The sequence below is a fragment of the Marmota monax genome, unplaced genomic scaffold (assembly GCF_021218885.2).
Source record: "Marmota monax isolate L192 unplaced genomic scaffold, Marmota_monax_Labrador192_F-V1.1 WCK01_AAM20220418_F8-fsc00050, whole genome shotgun sequence".
NCBI lineage: Eukaryota > Metazoa > Chordata > Mammalia > Rodentia > Sciuridae > Marmota > Marmota monax.
This window is the reverse complement of record NW_026694552.1, coordinates 6,993,240-7,013,740: the sequence shown is the minus strand read 5'-3', so window position 1 is coordinate 7,013,740 and position 20,501 is coordinate 6,993,240. Positions and strand designations below refer to the sequence as shown.

Here is a 20,501-nt window from a genome sequence, read left to right as displayed (position 1 = left end):
GACTAAATATAGACTTTAACCCAGTAATTCCCCAAGAAGGAGGCAGTGGTGATAAGTAAAAAGTTAAAAATATAGAATAAAAAATATCCACAGCAGGCTGAGGTTGTGGCTCAGTGCTAGAGCACTCACTTAGTATGTGTGAGGCACTGAGTTCAATCCTCAGCACCTCATAAAAATAAAATAAAGGTATTGTGTCCACCTACAATTAAATATATATATATATATATATATATGTGTGTGTGTGTGTGTATACATATATATGTATACATACATATATATATTATACATACATATATAATATATATATATTATACATACATATAACATATATATATATATATATATTATACATACATATAACATATATATATATATATATATATATATATATATATATTATACACACACACACATATATAAAATAAATGTCCACAGTGGCACTTACTAAAATAAATAAAAATCTTGAATTTTTAAAATATATCATACTAAAGTGAATAGGCAGATACTTTGTTGGGTGTATACAGGACAATAATTGTTTAAAAATAATGGTTTAGGGGCTGGGGTTATGGCTCAGCGGTAGAGCACTTGCCTCACACGTGCAAGGTCCTGGGTTCGATCCTCAGCACCACATATAAATAAATAGTTATTGTGTTCAACTACAACTACAAAAATAAATATTAAAAACATAATAGTTTAAAATCAAGAATTTTGGGGCTGGGGTTGTGGCTCAGTGGTAGAGCACTCGTCTAGCATGTGAGAGGCCCTGGGTTCAACCCTCAGCACCACATAGAAGTAAATAAACAAAATAAATGTATTGTGTAAAAATAAAAAATAAATATTAAAAAACAAGAATTTTAATAATGGGGAAATGCTTCATAAGTAAAAACACTGAAATAAAAAATTCTATATAGTATGATTCTAAATTATTTTAAATTATTTTAAATTTTAATCAATTTAATTTAAAATAGATACATAGAAAGAAAAATCATCACAACAATAAAAGAAGCTCTTTCTGGGCTACAGAAGCTATAAACAGGTTTTTATCTTCTTCTTTGCACATTACAGAATTTTTCAATATCCCAATATTGAGTGTATATTTATTACCTATCTTCAGACAAAATCAACATGTAAGTTGGTTGAATGAATGAACAAATATATACTTATTCCCTCCAAAGAGTATATAAATGAATAGAAAAAAACAGGTAAAATCCCATGAAATAAAAGTATGTAAAATCTAATACTAAACTAAGAGAGGCTAAATATTTCATATGTTCAAAGAAGGGTACAATCAGCAATTGATATGATAGTAAGGGAAAGTTTCACAGGACTTTTTATCTATTCTTACTAGCATGTACACTTCATGAAGTCAGAGACCCTGTCTTACTTACCTTTATGAATATTGTGTAACACAAAATAATTTTGTAAATAATATAATTCCATGAGGGTAGAAATAGAAAAATGTAAATAAATTCTTGAGTACTGGGGCTGGGGTTGTGGCTCAGTGTTAGAGCATTTGCCTAACATGTATGAGGCACTGGGTTTGATACTCAGCATCACATAAAAATAAATAACTAAATGTATTGTGTCCATCTACAACTAAAAATTTTTCAAAATCTTGAGTACTTAGGATTTGTTAAACAAATATGTGTTGAATAAATGTAAACATTATGCTGGAATTGAGCAAAGTCTTTGATCCATAGGATTCAAATCAAGATGGAGAACAAATATGTATGCAGTACTCAAAAGATTGTAGGAAAACTCAACTAGGGCTAGAATGGAGGGAGTATATTGTAAAATGTAATGAAAAAAAAGGTTTGATGAAGGGAGAGATCACAATAGGCCTTGAAAATCAGATAGAGAATTGAAGCAGGAAATGGCAAGTCAAGGGACTGAGAATGAAGTTCAGTAATAGAGGATGTGCTTACCTAGTGCAAAGCTCTGAGTTCCATCCCCAACAAACCCCCTAACCAAGAGGAGAAAGGACAAGTTAATAAATAGTTTGAAAAACAACAATGAAACATTATTTTGAGTGTTTTACATAACTTTTCCCAATTTATCCTCAAAATGATCTGTGAGATAAGTTCTGCTGTCTCCCTTTTGCCAATGAGGAAATAAAAGCCCAGATGTTACTATTGTACTCAAAGTCAAACATCTACTAGTTAGATTCTAGGTCTGACTCCATAGGCCAAGTTAAAACCTCTGAGTAAGATCTTTACAAATTTCTGAGAGATACAAAAAAATTGTGAGATCCCACTACATCAAAGATATATTTATTTAGTGCTCTTGGACTGGAATCAGACACACAATTATGAGAGAGAGAGAGAGAAATACATACACACACACACACACACAAGCATGCACACACACACGCACACAATAGATTCTAAGAAATTGATATAAAAGTAGATATGTGTTTATATATATACATATATTTTATAGTTTTATCTGCTGAGGACGAGAAGCAATGACATCACAGTGGCAATGAGCATGACAAGCACTCAGATCTTGGTTTCTAAATACCATTCTTTAATAAAAAGTATCAGAGCTCCCTGGAGAAATGGCTTATTCCAGGATTAAAGCAAGGAAAATAGAAATAAGCCTAGAACATTTTGTAGTGCTAGAAAGTAAGAGAATGCTCAACAAATGATAGAAACATGTTGAACAGACTTAGAAGCCAATGTGAAGGGATGCCTGTTGGCCAAATCTGTAGTAATTTTGGCAACCAATTAAAAAAATTTACTAGGAGCATAATTCATTATAACCCATACAATACAACATTTATTAAGTCTATAGTTCTATAAGTAAATAAATGACTATGTAAATATATAAATACATAAATTAAAACAATAATATTGGAGCTGGGTTATATGGGTGGAGCACTCCTATAACCTCAGCCACTGGGGGGGGGGGGGGCAAGGCAGGATGATAGCAAGTTCAGAACCCACTTGGGCAACTAAAGGAGACCCTGTCTCAAAATAACTTCTAAAAAATGGGCTGAGTATTCCTCTGATTGGGTATTAATATCCAGAAGATATTAAAAATCAAAAAAATACACTAAAAGCAATCAAATAACCCATTCAACAGATGAGCAAAAGAACTAAACATCAACTTCTTAAAAGAAACACAAATGGCCAATAAATATATGAAAAAATGTTCAACAGCTCTAGCATTCAGGAAAATGCATATCAAAACTACACTAATATTTCATCTTACTCCAGTCAGATTGACAATGACCAATAATAAAAAAAAACAATAAATACTGATGAGAATGTGGGGAAAAAAGGTACACTTGTACACTGTTGGTGGGACTGCAGACTAGTACATCCACTCTGAAAAGCAGTATGGAGATTCCTCAAAAAAACTAGGGATGAAACTACCATATGACCCAGCTATCCCACTCCTTGGTATTTTCCCAAAATAACTAAAATCAGCATACTATACAAAACATTTACCTCAATATTTATAGCAGCACAATTCATAATAGCTAAATTACGGAATCAACCCAGATGCCTGTCAATTGATGAATGGATTAATGTGTACATATACATAATGGAGTTCTACTCAGCCATTAAGAAGAATGTAATTATGGCATTTGTTGATAAAAGGATGGAAATGAAGAACATCATGATAAATGAAATAAGCCAAACTCAAAAACTCACATGTGGAAGCTAGAATAAAATAAAACAAAGGGGGAGGAAAGGAATAGGATATTATAAAGATCCAGGGAAGATCAGTAACATAGAATGAGGAGATCTAGAGAGAGTGGAGGGATGGGTTAATGGGAGGCAATGCAGAATTAATTCTTAAATAATGTTATGTGCATGTATAATATAAATATACCAAAGGGAATATCACCTTTATGTATAAGTAAAAAGAACCAATCAAATATAAACAGTGGCACTAAAGGAAGTTTACTACAGTAGAGGAGGGAGAAGGAGGAAGGGAGGAAAAGGGGGAGGGAAAAGGGGGATCATAAACTGAAATTGAGGTCCATGCATGCATAATTTTCTCAGGATGAACCCAACTACTATGTATGTATAACTATACAGCTCTCATTAAAAAAGAAAAGGCTGACAATGTAGCTCAGAGATAATATTTCTGGGTTCAATCCCTAATACTGAAAAAAAGATACCAATAGTAGTGGAAAAGGAAACATTCCATTATAGTAGAATTCAATTAATTAATTAATTAATATAAGTTTTTTGAAAATTAAAATCACCATTTGTCACTGTAATAATTATTCAGATCAAAACATTACTAGATGCTAAAACTGTGGGCAAAAGTATGATGAGAAATAATTTTTTTTACAGACATCATTCAGTCAAATAAAAAAAATAGGAAAAAATGTACACACTCTTTCACAATCACAGGACATACACATATATAAACAGATGCATAAGACTAAAGACACATAGGTAGGTAAATGAATATAACTGGACATGATGGGGTAAGTAAACTGGTAACAACAACAAAACTGAATTAAATATTTTAAACAGAAATGTGCCACCAACCACATATACACCGTTTTTTCACAGTAGACATTCCTGAAAAGTTCAGCATATTTAAAATTACTGTGGAAACTGACTAATTAAAGAATCATAAGATAATTTTTTTCTTTAAAGTCAATTATCTACCATAAGTTATAGTTGTTTTATAAATCTATTTTTTATATATTGTGATTACATAAAATCAGACAACCTGTAATAGCAATTGCTTTTAAACTGCATTTAACTTACCTCACTCTTCATAAATATGAATTTAGAGATCAAACTCTGATCTTGTTAAGTCCAAAGCTCCATCTACCATCATGCTATGCTACTTCTTCTAACATCAGCAGGAAGAGATGCAATCTCTGCCATCATTTCTATTGTACCTTCTGTGTCACCCCCCCCTAAAAAAGTAGCAGAAGTCCAAATACTCCAAATACTAACTAAATCTCTATTGACTACATACAAAGGAAGCAATATAGAGTTGTTAACGGCAAAGAATCTGAGTCAAATTGTCCAAATTTAAATTTTCCAGCTCTACAACTTACTATCTGTGATTTTTGGCAAATTATTTATCCTCTATGATTTGTATTTCCTCATCTGCAATAATAATACCTAATAAGTCTGTTATGAAGACAAGTGTTTAGCATGCATGAAGCCCAGGATTTGATCTCCAGCACTGCCCACCACACATATACATGATTAATTATGACGATGTCTATTACCTAACTAGCAAAGTGCCTAGGAGATAATAAACACTCAAAAATGTAAACTATAATGATAATGAAGACAATGATGACAAACTGTTTCTATGAAGTAATGTACCTCATAGAGGAAAAATTATTTAATGGCCACAAACCACAATCCTGCCCTTGATGAATACTTGCCACTGGTTACAAGGCACATAATATATTTAAATTAGAGAAATCTACCCACTTTACTGCACAAAAACCAACTTAATAACATTTGGATAGTAAAAGTAGTGTAATTTTACATTGTACATATATCCATATCCATAAATTTAAGTATATATCCTACTGAGTCAGTCTAGTATAATTATCTTATAAAAATATGCTATTTTATACACTAATTAAAACAATAATAATAATAATAAGAGAGGAGAGATTAGTAAAGTAAAACAAGTAGATCAGGGGAAGGAAGGAGGGGAGGGAAAGAGAAGGTATTAGGCAATGAAATGAGTCTGATTATGTTCTATGCATATATGGATATAGCATGATGAATCCCACTATTACATAAAATTATAATGCATCAATAAAAAAGGCAAAAACTGATATTCCCATTTCAATCTAAACCTCCCTTTTTCTCTTGTTGCTCTCCTTTCAATTACTTTATGCCACCTAATGAACACTGTTTGAGAAAATCTACATATTGTGATATCCCATCTTGGTATGACATTAAGATAAAGAAATCACTTAACTATGAAACAATAAAGCAATGTAAGTAGCAATATTCTTCCTGATATAAGGACCGAAATATTAGACTACTTCAGTCAACAACTAGCCCACTATCATCCAGTTTCTCTCTGAACAAGGTCACCAATATCGTTAGCACTACTATGGAGAGCAGATATCATTCATATTTTTGACATAATTAAAACTTTCATCCAACTAGGATATCAATGTGTGAAGCATGAAAATCAAATCTCTAGCTTAACGAAGGTATAATATTCTAATAATAAGAAAATGGAATGCAAAATGACCTTTAAAAATCACAGTGGAGGAAAAAGGAAAAGAACTGTAATTTCTTCATGAACACTACTTTAAGAATCCAAGAAAACAAGCTTGACCCCATGTTTTGTCAATCATAAAAAGAAACATCATTTTTAATATAAATTGATGTGTAGGGTTGCTATACATACCTGTGTAATTGGTATCTGGTGCACATAATACTAATAGCAATGCCGACATAAAAAGAGAGACAAATATTTAATGAAATATCCACAAAATCTTTGCCCCCAGGGACAAATGCCATAAGCAGTAGATACCAAGATGTTTTCAAAATGAACTATTTTTAATAGCACAACTATAGTTTCAACAACAGTCTACAGCTCTCTTGACTGGCTACACCTTACCCCATTAATGATGTTCTGCATCAAAAAAGCAATTTCAAATTATTTATTTATTTTGATGGAGGAAAATTATATCATGCATAATTTAAAATATTTGATATGTATGATTTTTCAGCAGATTTTCCATCATAATTGTATTGTGCTCACAGTAATATGAAAGTAAGTTTTCATACCTTGAGTACACACTTTCTGAAGAACAGAAAGAGGGCAATGTAGTCTGAGGCATGCTGAGTGCTGTAGGGAAGCTAGACAGCTAACTTAAAAGGACTTAGATAAGCTATAACATAGCAACTGCAGAATTGATAGTCACTCAACCATGTGAAGGCCTAAGCCATGATCTCATATTAAAGTGTTTTTAAAACCACCCATTATGATCACTCAAATAAAACATTTAAATAATTTGTCACACACTTATTCTTTAGAGGTTAAGTGAAATTAGGGATGATAGATACAGGCAGGAGAACATTTTCTGTGACAAACTCATTCATTCATTTGCATCTACCTCTCACCACCAGAAGGATAGTGGGTGGGACTACCCAGATACCCTTCTGGAGAGATATTTAAGTATTAATTCTAAATTCCTAAAACCCAGTGGATCTTTTTTGCTCTGTCATTTCACATATACATCCTCCCCCACTCTCCTTTTAACTCAGAAAAGCTCATTCTGTTTGGGAAAAAAAAAAAAAAAAACAAGAATTATTTCCTTTAAATAGGTGATGAGCAAATTCTCAATTTGTTCAGCTGTCTTTGTGAATTAAAAAAGGAAACAAACAAAAACCCATCACTCAAAAAAAAAACAAAAAACAAAAAACAAAAAACACTCAGAAGACCTGAAGCCTGAGGCCATCTGTCTTTACCTCACTTTGCTTGGTACATTACCTTAGCATTTGTATAGCAAGGATGTCAATAGGGGAAAGCAGGTCATTGGCTTTTACTGACCAGTGGTTCATGTTGCTTAAGGAAAGAGGAAAGGGAACGAACTTCTATGGGGTCGCCTACTACTTTGATGGAAGCTGGATTTTAGAATGCCCGAAATATTAAACTATAGGCAAAGTTTTAAAAAAAGAGTGCGTGGGCTGGGTACAAGTAGTGAAAAGGTTAGCGGGCGGGCTGGGAAACACCCTAAGGCGGAGGAGGGGAGGAAAAGTTTTAAATACCCACCAGAGCCTAGTGATCCATTAATAATCGTCTCCCACCCTGCCTCTGCTCTTGCCCCAGAAGACCTAGCTGCTGGGAAGCAAGTAACCCTATTTTTAAACACTTAAAACTCTCCCTTGGACTTCAGAAGGCTTGAGTTACCAGCGTCGTAAATAAGATGTTTCTTCCTAAACAAGTGAAAGCAAATTGGAATTCCCTAGACAAGGCGGAGGAGAAAAGAAGGTAAAGGGACAAAAAGTGATTTAAGCCTGAGAGTGCGGTGATAGGGCGGGGGAGGACTTACCGCAGCCTCTGCGGGCTGCCCCCAAAGACTCAGGGCCAGTAAGGACAAGCCGGCAGCCAGGGTGACTCCACGCAGTTTCATTCTTCTCCGGCTCCCGCAGTTTCTTCAGCACCCGCACAAAATCCCCGGCTGGCTCGGGCCAACTGACATAATCTTGAGGGTTTACTGGGAGAGAGCTAGAGCAGGAGAGGGATAGCGAGGGTGTCCCAATTGTGTAGGTCGGCTTGGGTGAAGAGAAAGAAGCTTTTCAAGTAGAGAGAGAGGAAAGAAATAGAAAAAAAAAGAAAGAAAGAAAAAGAAGAGGAGCTATTCTTCCCTCCCCCCTCCCCTCCCCAAAGCCGGTCTCTCGGGAGCACTTTTCCCTTCTGTCCAGACTTGCAAACTTTTTCCTCACTCAAGTCCCACAGATCTACTTTCCGCCCTCTAGTCCCCCTCCCGCACCGCCCCCTCCCCGCCAGCACCAGGGAATTTAAGTATCACTCCGCCACAGCTTTATACTCCACCAGCAACCTGCGAGGGAGTGACGCTCAGTTATTTGGGGGAGGGAAACTTCTAGACCAGTAGACTGAACACCGTGAGTTCAACCGGGAAGCTTTCCTATTCGTTCATTTGCACCTTCCGTTGGCACTGCTCTTCCCTGCCCAGTTCCACTCACTGGTATGAGCATCAAAGCCAATTACAAATAGACCTGAGCTGGGACTATTTTTTTAGCGGATGGATCTCAGAGAGACTGTGCTTTTTATTGTTAATCATTAGAAACGAATTTTGGTCGCAGCTCTCTAGGCTGCTGGGTGTCTTTGCCGTTCAAGTGCTCACAGAACAAAGTTTCTGTATGCAAGTAGAAAGTGTAAAAATATTGGAAATATAGAGTTATAAATGAAGAAAATGAACATATTTAAGTGTGTGTGAATAGTTGATATGTGTGATATGTACACAAAATTTGGAAACATTGTATGTGTTAGGAATTATTATATGGTTGAATGTTGTCCTAATACAGTCACATCATTTTATTTAACTACATTGAATTACATAATTAATATTTACCTCCTAACAAAAGGTATTGCTCTTGTGTTTCAGAAGGATATATGGCAAGGGATTAAATCATTTTAGTGCATTTTCCTAATGGGAAATATGTATACAGAGTTGATGGCAGTTGAATTTATATCTCCCAAATAAAGTAGACTTGAACATTACTTTGGAAATCCTGATACATTATTTTTTAAGTGCCAAAAAGCCCAGAAAAAGACGCCTTGGAGTCTTTCAGGAAGAATTTGCTGAAGAATTCTTCAGAATATTTCAGTTATCTTATTCCCTAGGTTTAACCACTTTATAGAGTCTTTTGGATCTGTTTCCCGCGGGCCCATTCATTCTAAGGTTCTGCTGAGTTTAGAGTAAGTAGATTTACAGCTCCAGAGATTCCCCCTTCTCTTCCCAAGTGCTTAGTGTGCAATTAATTAGAATGAGTATTGCATGCATTTTGGCCTGTGTGCATGAGCACTTTTGGGCCTGTGGATATAGGAGTAGTATGCCTAATTCTATTCATGTGTAAATTATCAGTGGTTTATGGAAGATATAATGCCTAGTTGCTTAAGTCTTAGTATATTGGTTTCTAGAGGCCTGTGCATGAAGCTGTGAAGACAACTGGAACTGTTGTATGTAGAGATGCCTGAATGTGAGAGACAACCGGCTGCCCAAGGTAGGGGGGATGATTGACAACACACGGCCACGCCCCGTTCCCCTCCATTCCTTCCTCTCCTGGCGCATGGAAGTATCTCCTGAGTGCAGCAAGTTGTAGCGGGCACCGCCGAGTGTTTTTCCCTTTGGGGCACTTCTTATCGGGAAGCTAACTGCTTTTTTCTAAACTGAGCCGCTTAGCCCTCTTATTCTGTCCTGAGTAAGAAAGCAGCCGCCGAGCATCAACGGAGTCCCGATGAGCCAGCGCCGCGGAGCCACTTAGTCTCCCGGGACCCAGCGTCTGAGGAGCCGCAAGCATGCACCCTGGGTGAGCTGTTGCTGCCCCGAGCTTCCCTCCTCTTTCCTGCTTTGGGCTACTTTGCCAGCCCAGTCTATACTTGTACTTCTGTCACTGTAGAGAAAGTGGAATCAGGCATCAAAAAGGGGTTGGGGGGCTAGCGGCGGCCGCAAGACCCTTAGAGCCCAGAGATCCAGTATTACTCACAATCCTTCTCGTTTTAGGTTGTGGCTGCTTCTGGTTTCCTTTTGCCTGGTGGAAGAACTGGCAGAAGCGGTGAGTCTTCTCCTGACCCCTTTCCCCTCCTCCTCAATGGACCCCTTCCTTTTCCCCACCTCTTGTGTTTGTGTTAGGGGGTTACAGAGAGTTGTACCGCGAAACTGACTTCACATCACTCTCCTTTCTAATGGGAGTTAACAGGGTTCTTGAAGAGGAACAGCAAGCACTGTGTTAGGCTAATGCCCTTGGGACCCAGGCATCTTCCTGTCCTAAAACTTTGTAACGGGTTGGGAAAATAAAAGTAGAAGACATAAGAGGCACACATTTCTGAGCCTCTTCCGGACAACTTAAGATGACTGACATCTGATGCCTTCCTCTGCATCGATCTCCAAAGCAGAAGAAATTTTCCCTGGTCTACAAGAACATGAACACAAGTTTTGAGAGTGGGAGGAGAGCACCAAGGAGTGGGACTTGAAAATTGCTACAAATATTATAGAAATTAAACTTAGTATTTTCTTCTTAGTCTTTTGACCGTACCAGAAACTAATACCACTATATGATGTTCAGTTTCTACCTGCTATTTCCTTTTCCTGGTCTTCTGTATCATCAGAAAGTGAAACGTTAAAGTAGTTAAGACAGAAAAACTGTATTAAAGTTACCATTTCTTAGACTGTTTTAATATCATTCACAAATCCTATGGAGACTACAGGCAAAGTAATTTCTGCAGACATCATTTCAAGAAAAGTTTAGTGGAGGGATGGAGTTATAGCTCAGTGGCAGAGCACTTGCCTAGCATGTGTGAGGCACTGGGCTCCATCCTTAGCACAGATAAAAATGAACAAATCAAATAAAGGCATTTTGTCCATATACAACTACAAAAAATTAATTTAGAAAAGTTGAGTGGATCCCCAAAATCAGGAAAAAAATCAATGGAATTACAAGGATAATTTCACAAAGGTAAAGTGACCTAAAGAGTCTGAGATGTTGAAGTTTTCCAGTTGGACTAACTATGCCGGCAGAAATAAAGTTAACTGTTGAATTCAAATATGAAGTTGTTCTACTATTGAGTATTATTTTACTGTGGTGTTAAAACAACCCTCTTAATAATAGTAGTAATTTACTATATAGATAACAGATAAAAATATATTCAAAATATTTATCTCACTGGTTTTGATCATTTTAGTAGATTGGCTCTGTTTTTAATATTTTAAATATGATTTCTAGAACCATACTTAATTCAAACTAATAAAATCACTTAACATGCTTATGAGAAAATGGAGGACTTCATCCCGGCATATAATGTCTTTAAAAAAATGTCAAAATAAGGTGAAATATTGTCTCTTATGAAAAGAGGATAATGTCAGAAAACTTAAAATCTAAAACCTTCTGACCCCTTAACTCAGGACATAGGCTTTTATGTGAGTATATTCTACTCTTTGTAAGCAGACATATTGATCTAGGACTCTGTGCACTTTTCCATCTGATTCCTCCATTATACAAGTTTAGTTATGTGTTACCTTGAGGCTCAATACTACATTTATTGAAAATGCCAGATTTTGATTAGTCCACAATTTGTCCAGGAATCTTGCCACTTGTAAAAATGTCATACTTGGGCAGAATACCCTCCAGAAAAACATTTATTTTTAGACTCTGGCTGATCTTACTCAGTGTACTTTTGGGAAAAGCACTATATAGATCATTCAATATACTGAAGACTTCCCAGATACTGCATCTTTTCTCATTTGATATGACTGGAAGATGATGCTTCCATTTCTTCCAAGTATCAAAGTATTCATAATCAAACACTGTTTTGGTGCATAGGTTCTAGATATTTTCTCATTGTTTTACAATGTCATCTGCTATATCAGTGTGCATGACCATGGTGAGACAAATAAACCTTTAGAGCCACTGATAATACTTTATTGTTTGTCTTATTTAAGTTCATAGTTGCTTCCTTCGTTGTGGTTTGATTATGCGTGATATATTTTTACCTTGTAAAGCTATTCTAATTTTTGGAAAACTGGCAAAAAGAAAGAAGAGAGTCACAGGATACATTCTTAGAGGATTACATGACTTTTTTGTTTGTGTGTGTGTGGTGCTGGGGATTGAACCCAGTGCCTTGTGCATGTGAGATGTGAGGCAGGCACTCTACCAACTGAGCTACATCCCCAACCTGGGTGACTTTTTTTTTCCAAGGGGAAGATTTTATATATATATATATATATATATATATATATATATATATATATATATATGGAAAAATATACATATATATATATATGGAAAAATATACATATATATATAGAGAGAGAGATATCCCATTTACACTCTGCAATGGATTCTCATCTGTGTTGTCTGGTCCTCATCTGCTGTTCTTAATTCCAATTTATTCTCTAAGTTCTTAGATTTATCATCTTTTAGATGGTTTAGACAAGAACTGGGCACAATGGTACATGCTTGTAATCCCAGGAACTCAGGAGGCTGAGGCTGGAGAGTTGCAATTTCAAGACCAGCCTCAGCATCTTAGTGAGAACCTGTCTCAAAAAATAAAAAGGGCTAGGGATTTAGCTCAGTGATACAGTGCCCTGGGTTTACTCCCCAGTACTGGAGGTGGTAGAATGATATTATTTTTACTTTATTTATTTATTTATTTTTTGCTGCCAGCAATTGAACCCAGGGGTGCTTGACCACTGAGCCATATCCCCAGCCCATTTTATATATTATATTTTAGGTCTCGCTAAGTTGCTTAGGGCCTCACTAGGATGGTAAGGCTGACTTTGAACTTGTGATCATCCTGCCTGAGCCTCCAAAGCCAGTGGGATTACAGGTGTGCACCACCATACCTGGCTGATTTTACATAATTGAATTCTCCATACCACTTGTTTGAGTAGTAGTAATGAAAATAATTATTGTAAGCAAATGACAGTTACTATGTTGCATATCATTATGAGAAAGTCTCTTCACTGTGAGAATTAAGGTGCCAATAATGGAATATTGGTATACATTTAATGATAGAATAATTTAGGTGCTTTTTTTTTAGAATTTACAAAGTGCACAGGAATGGAAAGCTAAATGTTAAAATCCAAGATTTAATGATGAGTTTCCTGTAAATTTAGTTTAAAGGGTTGATGATTATTCAAGTGAATATTTGTTCAATTTATCTGAGTGAGCTAGTGAATAAGATTCCAGAATATCCAAAATCATCCTAGTTAAGTGTCTGACTATATGAGGGGTTATGCTAGACTTATTTAAATATTGTTTCTAATTCTCTAGGAATTTACTTTTTCAGGCAATGGAGGTCATTATATTCATTCCTTTAAAATTAGACTATTTATAGCTAGGCATTGCGGTGCATGCCTGTAATCCCAGTGACTCAGGAGGCTGAGGCAGGAGGATTGCAAGTTTGAGACCCCTTTGGCAATTTAGCAAGGCCCTAAGCAACTCAACGAGACCCTGTCTCTAAATAAAAAAGAGTGGGGGAGCTGTGGCTATAGCTCAGTGGTAGAGCGCTCACCTGTGTGCGTGAAGCACTGGGTTTGATCCTCAGCACCACAGAAAAATTTAAAAAAGGTATTGTGTCTTCCTACAACTAATATGTGTGTGTGTGTGTGTGTGTGTATATATATATATATATATATATATATATATATATATATATATATAGAGAGAGAGAGAGAGAGAGAGATGTAATTCAGTGGTAGACCATCTCTGAATTGAATCCCCAGTACCACATACACACACATGTGTGAGCATTCACACACACAATGTGTGTGTGTGTATATAAAATCAAGAGAGAGACTGCTTAATGATAAATTATTGCATGCATGTACTTGTATCCTGTTAGAGAAAAAAAAGTACAAAAATACAAATGTCACCATAGGCCATCATGTCTAATAGATAAAGCATGCTTCATAGTAGTCTTAGTCCTTAGTGTTCTTCCTACTTTGCCCCTGTCCAGATGTACTCTCACAAAAGTTTCTAACAGGACCAAACATACTTAAATTTAAAAACCTACTGGGAGAATTATTTGGATTGGGGAGAAGAGTAAAAGGAGAAAAATGCATCTATTGTCCCTTCTGCAGATAGCATGGATAAAATGCCTTTAACCGCTTTCAAGTCAAGATCCAAAATACCAACTTCTTTCTTTAAAGTTGTAACTTGCCTAGGTTGGCCCTTTCCACTGTGGTTTTCCCAGTCATTATAGCAGTCATCAAACTGTGAATATCATGTTAAAGGAGTTCAAAGATGAATAAAAATCTCTTTCTACTTTAAAAATCAAGAGTTGTATTTGCCTCATTTGGGGCAGTATCTCTATGAATTGTTAAGGCAGTCATCTGCTTTGCCTGCTGGCAAATCTCCCACATCTGCTAGCCATGAATAATTTCAAGATATAGCATATGTATGTGTTTATGTGAACATAGAATATTTTTCTTGGGATGTCTGAGAACACTGGTACAGATATAAGATTACACTATCAAGTAAATCCTCAAGTGACTATGTACATAAATAATACATGGATGATCATATATTTAAACTGTTTATAGATCAAATATAAACATTTTAAGAAGGAATGGAGGGTAAAACATTATTTAGTGCATTACTAAGGAAACATTGCCATATCACAAATTTATTATGTGGTTTTAAAATTATTTTTATCAGAGCTTTATACTTATACATAGTAGTTGGGTTCATCTTGACAAACTCATACATGCATGGAAATTGATTTCAGTCATGATACTCCCCTTTTCCCTTCCTTCCTCCCCTTTCCCTTTCATCTTAGACTTCTTTTTGCTCATCTATTAATTTGTATTTAATTGGTTCTTTATGTGATCTTATCCTTCCCTCCCCCTTTCCTTTATTTTACTCTAGCTTCTGAATGTTATTATGTGTTTTGATTATTGTATTTCAGTGTAATTAGTTTCCACTGTAATCCCATGAATTTTTATTATATTACTTTAGGAATAGTATTTTTTCATGTGGTGCTGGATATCAAACCCAGAGCCTTTTGCATGCTAAGCATGCACTCTATTTTATTTCAATATAATTGTTTTCCATTGCAATCCCATAAATTTTATTGTACATTCTAATAATGTTGATGTTATTCTTTTTGCAATTCTGGGGATCAAACCCAATATCTCAGACATGCTAAGCACACACACTGCCACTGAGCTACACAACCAGCCCAAGAATATTATTCTAAAAATGAGTTAGTAGGTTTTTCAGATGGTCAGGGATTAAAAAAAAGAATCCTGGCATTATAAAAGAACTCCTAGTTTAGGCAGTTAGCTTTTACAGTAAACAAAATGTCATTTTCTAAGATTTCTTCAGGCAAAGGGGGATTTGTATTGGTCTATGAGTACTAACAATCTTCTAGGCGTAGTATAAAATCTCTAGTAAATATTCCTATATATTCTTTAAGCTTATAGTCAAGCTTGATCACAGGAAAAGAATGCTATTGCCCTATCTCACTAAGATAAAATGAAAGTAATTTGACTTCCATTATTGATGCATATTGGTTATTGGTTGCTTGAATTATATAGATAATGCCATAATTTTGCTACTGGGTGTATTGGCTTGTCATATATATATATATATATATATATATATATATATATATATATATATATATATAGAGAGAGAGAGAGAGAGAGAGAGAGATGTCTTGTATATTAAGAGCATATTAGAAAACGCTAGACTGTATTAAACTATCAAGTGTTTTTTAACTGACCAAATGTTCCACTGAAGCAGATCATAGGGCTTTGATTTTTTTAAACCTAACCAAATGTACATAGAAAACCTGATAAGCATGCCCAAGAGAAAACAGTGATGGGAAAATTATCTAAGAGCAATTGTCTACTCTCTTACCTTCTTTAATCTCTTCCTCTCCTAGAGTTCCTTTTTTTACTTCTAGGAAAAATATTGAGGTCTCCTCCATTATGAAAAAAAAATTAAAAACCAAACATAACCCAAAGCTTCATTTTCTTCAGTAACTCTCATTCCTTCAGTGACATTACTGCCAAATGCCTGGCATTTGTCTACTCCTTTTCAATGACTATTAATCCTTCAACTTCTTATATTTTAGACTGAGTATACTCCACCACAGTTGCCCACTTTCAGTCTACTTATGGTTGCCTAACTACCTACCGCCATGTGTTCTTTGTAGTTTCTATTCTGTTCTACATTTTGTTTAGCATTTTCCTGTCATTCTGAAACCTCCTTTCTCCCTTTGTTTTCCAGGACACTATGGCTCATTGATTCTTCTTATGCTTCTCTGATCTTTTTAAGATTTTATTTATTCAACAAATATTTTTTGAGCAACCACTGTATTTCAAATATTACTCTAGGCCCTAGTGACATAGTAGTAAACAAGTTAATCGTGATCTTTCTAGTTAGAAAGCTTATAATCTTCATCACTCTGCAATCCTTAAAATGATGTCCTTTTCTGAGAATTTTATCACTTGATGATGTCTTATTTCAAGGATTTTCACTATGCCTCTTCTACATTGATGACTGTGGAGTTTGTATCTCCAGCCCACACATAGCTTTTGAGCTCCTAACCTATATTTCCAATTTCTTACTAAGCCCTTGTACCTGTCTCTCAATAATTATCCTCCCCCCACCAATTTTCTCTCTCTCAATCTCAATTGTAGCTGGCTTTAGTTGAGTACTTATACTAAATTCTATGCTCTGGAACTTACAATAGTGCCTGGAAAATAGTGTAAGTACTCAACAATTAAAGCCAGGTACAATTATTTTTGTTTCCCGAACACAACATATCTAAAAGTTCAACCTATTTCATGCCCTTCCCATTGATACTCCAACCTGCTGTGATCCTTTTTATCTTTGTTTTTATCACCATCCACCCAGTTTCATGAAGAAACTACACAGTCAGCCACCAACTCTCTTTATCTCTATTCTTCTCCACAAATTCCATTAGTTTTTCCAAAAATATGTAGACTCTGACTTTTCCATTCTTAACTCTTTTGGTTCCAAGCATCATCATCATCACACACCAATAGCATACAAACTGGTTTTTTGACCTCTTGACTCCATTCTAATCTCTACATTGCCAGCAGTTATTTTACTAACGACAAATCCAATTGTGTTATCTCCAGATTTAAAACCTATGTTGCTTTCCTACTTTTCCACTATAAAATACACACCCTTGGTTTGGCAAATTTAAGGACTTTTCTTATCTAATCTCAACTACATTTGTAGCCTCATGCGTTTCTTCCTTCCAGCTTTCTTTCCCAAACTCATAGTGTATATTTCATGTCATTTAGACTGAACCATTCCCAAATGATTTTATGTTCTTTCATATCTCTTTAATCTTGGAGATGTTGTCTCCTTTGTCTAGAATATTCTCTATCATTTCTAACTTCTCCTCTACCTAGTGAACTCTTATACCATCCTTTATACAAAGATCTAATGCCATTTTCTCAATTAAGCAGTCTCAGGCCTCTTCAAATAAACTCATTTTACCTTCCCTTGTGCTTCCAAAGCTCCTTAGGCCTCTTCGATAGCACTTAACCATGTGGTGTTGAAATCCCCTTGCTTATGACTGTGTCACCCTCTTCAACCTTGTACTTACAATGTCCAGGATTCTAACAGGTATAACATAGGTGATCAATTGATAAAATTAAAGTGAGTACACAGATCTACTCCAAATCACCTGCAATAACTGTCTTTCCTTTTCCATTTTAAGAATTACTAGTGGTGAGTCCAATAACAGTATATAATGATGGAAAACTAACAACCATATTCAATGGCTTGATTTTTAAGAGAAAGAATGCCAGAATTAGGCTTCTGCTGAATGCTTCCTCTGTCCACACTTCCTAGCTGTGTGACTTAGTTTATGTTTCTGAGACTCAATTTTCTCATCTCCAGAAAAAATAATAATATTTTCCTCCTAAGATATTATTATGGGCCTTGTGTGAAATTAGACGGCATAAGGTATATGAACATACTGTGCAAAGTAGGTGCTCAATTTCCATTCCACTCCAGATTGATTGATTGATTCATTCATTGAATGATTGATTGATCGTATTGGGTATTGAACCAGTCAGTACCAAAGATAAGCACTCTACCACTAAGCTACATCCTCATGCTTTAAAAAAATATTTGTGTGGAACCCAGGGCCTCACACATGCTAGGCAAGCATTATGCCTTAGAGGCAAGTCCTCTGAGCTACATCCCCAGCCCCCAAATCGTTTTTATTTTATTTTTGAGACAGGGTCTCAGTTAAGTTGCCCAGGAGGTCTTTGAACTTATGAACCTCCTACCTCAGCCTCTCCAGTAGCTTGTCCTCCATTTCTTTTAATGTCAGTGGAAAATTAAAAACCATTTCTCAATTTTGACAGCTGATGTATGAGCAGATGAGAGAAAGGGACATGTTAGAGAAGACTCTTCCCATTTGTGATTGTGTGTCTTGAACAAAGGTCATGTTTCTCACTTGTCTCCCTCATTTTTTTTCTCGCTTCCACCACTATAATAACATCTGTTCTAGTGTTTCAAATTTACAAGGTGCATTGTTGCAAATTATTTTGTTAATGGTTCAAGACTACTCTGTGAAATATGTAGGGCAAATATTTGCATCCCAGGGATATTAACTGATTTATCTAAGGTCACAGATCCAACAAAGGGCAGAATTTGGTTACAACCCATCATAATGTGCTGTCTCTCTGCTTCAGGCTTTTTATTATTTCTTTTCTGGACTCCCTACAATAGACCTAACTGTTCTAGTTCAGTCTTTCTTCCCCTGCCTCCCCACCCTATATCCTGTATCAGTCTTCTTTGCAAGTTACAGGGCTTATTCTAAAACACAAATATGATCTTGCCATCCCTTTGTGCCAGCCAACTCCATCTCGTGTTATCATCCTCATATTTAGATCAAAGTCATACTTGTGATGTTGACTCACTATGCCATGCATATTTATTACTGTTTTTCCTTCTGTTTTCTTCATCCCCTGCATTCCTCCTGTCTCTATAGACAGACATATTATTCCCTTCTTAATACCCACTTTAGAAAATATGTTTTCTGAAATCTTTTCTTTGGGTCTTCTGACTGATACTGTTTTTCCTTTTTTTCTTCCTTCAGTGAATATTTATTTAATGTCTTTTGTGTTCCAGACATGTGGTTGATCTGGTGTGGGAAGGAACATATCAGGTACTAAGCTTTTGTAGCCAGAGCACTGGGAGTGTGAAATAGAGGAAGGGAGGCAGAACACTGTGAAATAATGCTGAAGGAATTAGAGAGGATTGGACCTGTCCTGCACTTTTATTTGCTTCCTGAATCTTCAGAGTATTTGCATAATGTCAGTGTTATAGCATATTTCTCTATGTGAGGTGTGATTGGCATTATAAATTTTTACTCACTACTCACTATGTATCAGCACAATAACAAACCCTTTATTTATGGAGGGCCCACTTTTTCAGCACATATCTGATCCTTCCATATTTATAAAATTTAGGCAAACCACAAGGTATGTTTCTATTTCCAAGCTGTTTTGTACTTCCATATTTAAGCATACCGTTCTGTTTCCTAATTTTTTTCCTCTTCTGATTTTTCTTTGGAGCAGTAAAAAAAATTAAGAGCTTTACATTTGAAGCCAAATATTTCTCAATTCAGATACAGACTCCACTATTACCTATGACCTTAGGGCAAATCATTAAATACATTATTAGCTATAAATTTATTACTATTGTTGCTCTTCTTCTTCCCTCACTTACTGTGATTGCTTCTCTACTAGAAATGGATTGTGAGCCCATTTGGGGGACTGTTTAGAGAAAATTGCTGAATTATTTGTTGAATTTGTTTTTCATGCTTCCCAGGGAAGAAAAGGGGGTAAAATTGTTATTATACTTGTTCTAGTTTCCCCCAAAACACTTCTACCTGTGCTGTTCTACCTTTGAGATCTCCTGTGGAGACCTCAGTCCCAACTAAAGATTATGCCTAAAAGCACCTCCCCAGGCATTTCTGAAGTCCTAGTCCCCCTTTGTATAACAACAATAGGGCTAGTTTGCCATTATCTTTTAGTCTGGTTTGCTTGAACTGAGGGGGAGTTTGTGATATTCAGTGCAAATTTCCCTGACCATAAAGAACAAGCAATTTACCCAGAAATACCAGGCTTTCCTACATTGTTCTGACACTCCTGGCAATGAGGCTAAATCGGTCCTTTGGGAGATAGATTTTTTCTCTTGGGGAAGGAATGAAAGTTAAATGATATTTTTCCTTGCTCCATAAGGCTTTGAGTGATCATTTTTCCTTACTTAAGGAAGAGGGTTGGCAGAGAC

At 35.8% G+C, this 20,501-nt stretch overlaps 2 protein-coding genes across 2 annotated transcripts in view; one reads left to right on the top strand and one right to left on the bottom strand.

Moving 5' to 3' along the window:
• Positions 1-8,396, bottom strand: part of Col4a5 (collagen type IV alpha 5 chain) — a 225,974-nt gene extending 217,578 nt beyond the window's left edge. The window contains exon 1 of the mRNA XM_046420818.2: positions 8,018-8,396. Within this exon, the coding sequence (XP_046276774.1) occupies positions 8,018-8,098 (81 nt within the window). The 5' untranslated portion in view covers positions 8,099-8,396. The remainder of the gene's footprint in view (positions 1-8,017) is intronic.
• A 1,306-nt stretch (positions 8,397-9,702) lies between these two features.
• Col4a6 (collagen type IV alpha 6 chain) overlaps positions 9,703-20,501 on the top strand; it is a 281,018-nt gene continuing 270,219 nt past the window's right edge. The window contains exons 1-2 of the mRNA XM_046420854.2: positions 9,703-10,019; positions 10,214-10,265. Coding sequence (XP_046276810.1) covers positions 10,009-10,019; positions 10,214-10,265 — 63 coding nt within the window. The 5' untranslated portion in view covers positions 9,703-10,008. The remainder of the gene's footprint in view (positions 10,020-10,213; positions 10,266-20,501) is intronic.